Source organism: Lichenostomus cassidix, chromosome 8 (assembly GCF_008360975.1).
Source record: "Lichenostomus cassidix isolate B80296 chromosome 8, HeHo_3.0, whole genome shotgun sequence".
In the NCBI taxonomy this organism is placed as follows: domain Eukaryota; kingdom Metazoa; phylum Chordata; class Aves; order Passeriformes; family Meliphagidae; genus Lichenostomus; species Lichenostomus cassidix.
Genome location: NC_139489.1, coordinates 26,554,357 through 26,560,356, shown reverse-complemented (window position 1 = coordinate 26,560,356; position 6,000 = coordinate 26,554,357). Strand labels below are relative to the sequence as shown.

At 50.0% G+C, this 6,000-nt stretch overlaps 1 protein-coding gene across 1 annotated transcript in view; it reads left to right on the top strand.

Moving 5' to 3' along the window:
- The first annotated feature begins 5,614 nt into the window (after nucleotides 1–5,614).
- Nucleotides 5,615–6,000, top strand: part of LOC146434184 (ras GTPase-activating protein nGAP-like) — a 165,908-nt gene continuing 165,522 nt past the window's right edge. The window contains exon 1 of the mRNA XM_085068627.1: nucleotides 5,615–5,846. Within this exon, the coding sequence (XP_084924753.1) occupies nucleotides 5,687–5,846 (160 nt within the window). The 5' untranslated portion in view covers nucleotides 5,615–5,686. The remainder of the gene's footprint in view (nucleotides 5,847–6,000) is intronic.

Genomic DNA, 6,000 nt, shown 5'->3' with positions numbered 1-6,000 from the left:
CTCCTTTAGTAGCTTTAGTGTGTCAGAAAATAATTAATGAACAGTCCAGAGCTGCTGAAAAGAGGAGGGGGAGTGATGATGAAATAGCTGTGTGTCGGGGCATGTGGGGCTAGAAGTGGATGGGGATGGGAGCAGAGGATCAGCCCATTTGAGGGAAAAGCAGGGCAGTGGGATAGACTTGCTTGAGATGATTAATGCTGACCCACACCCCATCATCATTCAGGGGATGAGCGCTCCTTTTAGACAGTGGCTTGCGCTGCTGAACATGCGACGTGGTAATTTTCCAGGTACTTGGCCATTTGACTTGAGGGTTCTTTTAAACATGCTGGATGAGATGTGATGTCTTGTGAGCACTGGAGTGGAGGCAGCAGAGCGGATTTTTCCCACTGTGGTGAATTAAGTAGGACGTGCTGCCTTCCCAAGCACAGTCCCTGACCCTCCCGTGTCTCTGCAGGGTCACAGTTTATTTGCTAACTCCTTAGAGAAAAGCCAGGGCCCTCTGGCCTTTCCTCAATGGTTTGAGTTTTCCTACAAAATCCATATTGTGATTTCGGAGAAAAATTCAGACTATTGAGGTTGGTGTATTTTGACCAATGAAGTTGGCTCATTGCAGGCCTGATCCCTGACCAGCAAAGTCTCTGTGATTACCAAGAAAATTATTTTCCCATTCATGGGATAGTTTGGATTGGAAGGGACCTTAAAGATCATCCAGTTCCAGCAAACTGTCTAGTCAGACGGGTTTTCCCTGTTTTCTCTTCAGCAGGATAGAAGGACAGGAGGAACCATCCATCAAGGCACATTGTCACCAGAGCAGCAGACAGCAAGCCCCAAGTGTGGAGGGGACAAGCTCTCACAAGTCCACATTTTTGGGCCTGGTTCCTGTTTCATGTGGCAGAGGGTTGGCCTTGACCCGATGTCTGCCCCGACAGAGCAGGACACGGCAGCTTGAAAGGGGCTGTCGGGAGAAGAACAGCTGACAGCCACAGCGATCCTGGTGCGTGTATAAATAGAGACGGAGCTGTTATCCTGATGAAATGAGACCAGATGTTTCTCCCCAATCCCTCCTCTCTGCTAGCGAAAATTATAGTTTAGTTACAGCAGGGCAAAGTAGGCAGCAAAATATTTTAGACTGACTAATGTTGGGAAGTCAAAGGGGCAAAATGCCTCACTGGGACAGGGGGTACCATGCCCTGTGATGCTGCAGGGATGGATTGGGCCTGGTCAGAGTGGGAACAGGAGGAACCCCTTGCTCCTTTGTTCTATTTTCCTGCTTCCTATCCCAGTATTAGTGGGCTGAGTTTTAAAGCCCGTGCTGTGGCTGCTTTTGTGAGGTAGAAATTCAGTGTCAGCACATGTATCCTGGAGGCAGTTGGCACAAGATGAAGGAGGGACGGCAGCAGCAGTTAAAACTGGGCCTTGGCTCTTTAATATTTAACTTTCCCCAGTGCTGGGCTTTTTTTTTTAATCAGTTTGTGCATTATCTGCCATCCCCGTTCAAAGAGGGTTTTAGCACAGAGATTTCAGTGCTTAATCCCAGGGGCAGGGAAAGCGGAAGAGTCTCTCTGAAGGTTCCAGGGCTCAATCTGGCCTCAATTACACCAGCCTAAATCAGCAAAGAGTGGCCACGATGGACTTTGCTGTGACCGTGTTGGGCTGGAGGTAACAAAATTAGGGGTCAGTCCCATATCTATCCAGGAGATGCCTCTGGTCCCTAAGGCTCCATCCACAAGGAAGTTCCCAGGAGGATATAAACATTGGCAGACTGGCTCAGAATAAACGTCCACCTTGGGCAACAACCAGGGCCTGGCTGTGGCCAGCTGCAGATACTTAGGAAGGGATATCGGAAGAGGGAGAGTATAAAGTGATCCTTCCTCCGGCATATCCTCCCAGTCCTGGTAATCAGCAGTTGAGGGACTTCCTAAGCCGGAGGTTGCATGAATTTGTGTAATCCCTTTTGTTTTTTTTCTTATTCGTTTATACTTTTGGCCTCCATGACATCCTGTGGCAATAAGTTCCACAATGTAATTATGTGTTGTGTGAAAAAGTACTTCCTTTTGTCTGCTTCAGATCCAGCTCCTGAACATTGCTTTCCATACTCCTTCACTCTTGTGTTGTGAAGAAAAGAGAAAAAGAATTCCAGGGCCGTACCACACCTCTGTTGACCTCTTCAGACTTCTCTGTCTTTGTTTGCCCCAAGGTTTTGTTCTTCCAAACTGGAGTCTCCTTGTTTTTCTGGTCTTTCCTCCTCATATGGTATCTACCCCATCACTTCCAATGTCCTTACCACCCTCCTCCACGTCTCTTCTCATTTTATTATTGCCTTTCTTTTTTGAGATAAGATCGCTGAAGTGAGACTTGCTCACTTCTGAAGACATGAATTCATTCTCCTGGAAGAAGGTCAGCTCAAATGCTTTCTTTTCTCAAGTCACACTGGTGTAGTTCAATTTCTTCTACAACATATACAGTCTTGGGCTTAATGAAAATACACATGCAGCTCTCTTTTAACACTTGGATTTCACCTATTCTGAGAAAACCCCCAGCCCTAATTTAACTAGAGCCTGTGGGTTAAAATGACATCCACAAGTAGATCAACTAATGGGGCTGGTTTACACGAAGGGAATTTCATGCATGTGCTTATATTACTGCTCATTTATGCCTTCACAAATCCCCTGAGCACTACTGGTGGAGAAGACCCCCAGCCAGAACAGCTGAGCTGGTGAGCATGAAACTTGGGAGTCTCTGATTTCCAGGACATCTTTATTTATAAAATATGTCTATTTTTGCTCCTGTCATGCCTGCAAAACCAGCCTTCCTATTTTAGTCATCCCTGCTCTTTATTATTGTTTATGTTGCCCCAAACCCCACGAATAAAGGCTGGAGAATGGATTTTGTCTTCTGCTGCCATGTGAATTTCAGAAACCACACTAGCCAGTCCTTCCAGACCTTGCTGTTAGGATGGCTTGATCATACTTGCAGATACAACCAGTCCTCACTTGATGGGAACCAGTTGCTGGTGTCTTGCGCCGCTCCTGTGTAAATGTCATCCCAGGATTGTGCAGCAGCTTTTTAAAACTCCACTTTTGGCAGAAGCTTAGCAGCCACATCCTTCCCTCGCAACACGCCAGCTCCTCTCCTGCTTCCCAAACCGGCTTCATTCCCCTTTCCCACCGTGTCCACTTGTGTGAATTTCCCACAGCAGGGAAAGAGCCCAGACTCACAGGAGGGATGGGGAAGTCTCTGGAAGGCTGGCAGCAAGAAGGGGGCTATGGGGAGAGAAGGAGGGGAAAACCTTGCGGAGTTTATTGGATTGGGGCCACTAAATGATAAGCTGGGAGAATATGTACATTTTATATTATCAGAAGCAGTGAGAATGAGCAAGGGTAGAGAGCATGTAGGAGGGGAAAACTGCTTTTCCTACTGCTTTACAGTATTATTATGGTGATTTATGCAGATGTCTGCTCTGGAAGGAGTACCCCACACACCCTCAACTCCCAGAACTTTGGAAACCATACTGCAGAACATGTTTTAGGGTGGGAAGGAGCAAAGAAATGTTACTGGGTGTCCCGGCTGTGCTGCTTCTGTGCAGAATTACCCCTGTTGCAGTGGTGGAGGTACAAATCCTCATCAGATTTCATCCTGGTTTAACTCTTCCTGGTTATAGGAGTAGTTTTTAAATCCTTTTTTCCCCAAAGAATTGAGGCTGACACTATTAAATTCATCAGCTCATTCTTTCCCCTGGTCCTGTCTCTTACCTCCTATAACCACAGGAAGTGCTGAAGTCACTGATGTGTTTTAAACAAAACAAACAGAAGGATAAAGGCTCAAGAGCTAGATAAATCCCTGCAGGAATAATGAAAACTGGCAGCAAGGTAAGGCAGTGAGATTCTACAAGCCTCTTCACTGAGGGTGTTTACCCTTGCTAGGTATCAGGTGTGAATTCATAGGAAACTGGACTACACCAGTTCTGCCAATCATGAAACAACCTAACATTTGCAAGAAGGAGGTTTCTTCGTTTTCCAACTCAGCCTGGAAATCACAGCAGGGTGCATATGCCCATAATGGAAGAACTCATCCTGTTCTCTCCTAACTGGGTAAAGAATGACCCAGTTGTGGGGCAAGATTCAAGTCAAGCTCTCAGTCAAGCATGAGACAGAAAGTAAATGATGTTTCATCATGGGGCTGGCAGGACTGTTTTCCTCCACTGAAATAGTTTAAGCAGCTTCCATCACAGACACAGATATATAGTGTGAGGGTACTCCAACCCACTTGGACCGGGAGGGCATTGCTCTGCCCATTGTTGACTGACCCTTTGCCAGTCCTCAACTCTCAAGAGGAACTTCTGGGAGCTCCTAAGACAAACCTTCAGGTTTGGGCAACTGACTGGGACCTTCCAAGCTGCAGAGCTTGGAGAGTTATGGTCCTTTCTGCAGGAAGTTGTTGCTCTTCAGCCACAACTTGCTGTGTAAACCCTCTTATTCTGCTCTGATGCAAAACAAGATGACATGCATGTGGTTAGAAGGCGTGGGAGCTGTATCTACTTTGAAGCAGCTTTATGGCAGCATAACTGCTACAGGTCCACACGAAATCAACTTCTCTTTCAATAAATAAAGAATTGCTAGTGCTTTTATACTAATGGAGAAGTTGTGCACAGACGTGAGGCCTTGGACACAGCCTGTGCTAATGGAGATAATCACTGAATCTGAGCGCTCGGGTGAACCCACCCAGTTCATATTGATCATGGACAGGCACAGACTCAGTGCAAGAGATTACAAGGATGGGATCTAAAGCAAGATGAACCTGTTTCTGCACCGTCCCCGAAAATTCAAGCCACAATGCCATGATTTAAAAGATCCTGCAGGATGCATGCTTTATTCACAGCTATGATATTCCAGATTTTTTAAAGAACATGTACCTTAAGCACTGGGAAATTCACCAAAATATAAAAGGGAAATAGAAAATAAAAACGCGGTGTACTTGGGGAGGTCAGTAAATAGGCATTCGGGACAAACCAGCTCGCAAATCCCCTAAATGAAATGGATTGAACCAAGCCAGCTGTCTTCCTTTCCCTGCAGCACATCTCCTCAGGCACCTGAGAGAAACAGCCCGTGTGAGTGCGTGAAAGATTTATCAGTGTCGCTCAGGCGTGCGAGCGCAGCTCTGAGCCTGGGGAACCCCACGGCAGCCGCTGTTTGACACTAAACCATCATCCTCACGTTCCTGTGGCGTTTTGGGGAGAACGGACCGCTGTGAGAGGCACCCCAGCCGGATTATCCCGATTTGTATTCCTTCGGGATGCCTCTCCCGAGCCGCGACTCCCTTGTCGCCGCTCGGCCGGCGGCGCTGAGGGGAGGAGCCATCTTGCGGCCCTCAGCGGCAGCCACCGAAGCCCCGCGCAGCGAGACACTCCTGGGGGAGGCGGGGGCCGGGGAAGGGCTGCCGGCGGCTCTGAGGGCAGCGGGGGCACAGCCTCCCGACATCGTCCGCCTCTCCCTCAGGCCGGGGCGAGCAGGGGCAGGGGCGGGGTGCCGGGGCTCCTCCCGCGCTGACGCTCAGGGCGGGCAAGGGGCGGGCAAGGGGCGGGCAGGGGGCGGGCAGGGGGACGGAGGGAGGGATGGAGCCGCTCTGAGGGAAGCGCGGCCGGGGTGCAGCGCGGGCGGTGGCGGCGCCTCGTCGTCCCTACGGCAGCATGGAGGCGGCCGCGGGAGCGGCGGCAGAGCTGGCGGTATGGGCGGCAGAGCCCTTCGTGGAACCGGAGCCGAGCTCGGAGGAGCTGGAGGCGGGCGGCACGCTGGAGCGCGTCCTGCGGGAGTCAGTCTGCCAGCAGCAAGGCTGGGTCTGCGTCTACGGTGAGGGGCGCCGGCGCGGGGAGCGGCGGAAAACTTCCCGGCCCCAACTTCTTTCTCCCTTTCTTTTTCTCCCTGCTGCCGAAGCTCCCAGCTCCCCGCGACTCCTTGCCTCCCCTCCCCGCCCCGCTGGCGGAGCCCCGGGTTCACCCCTCGG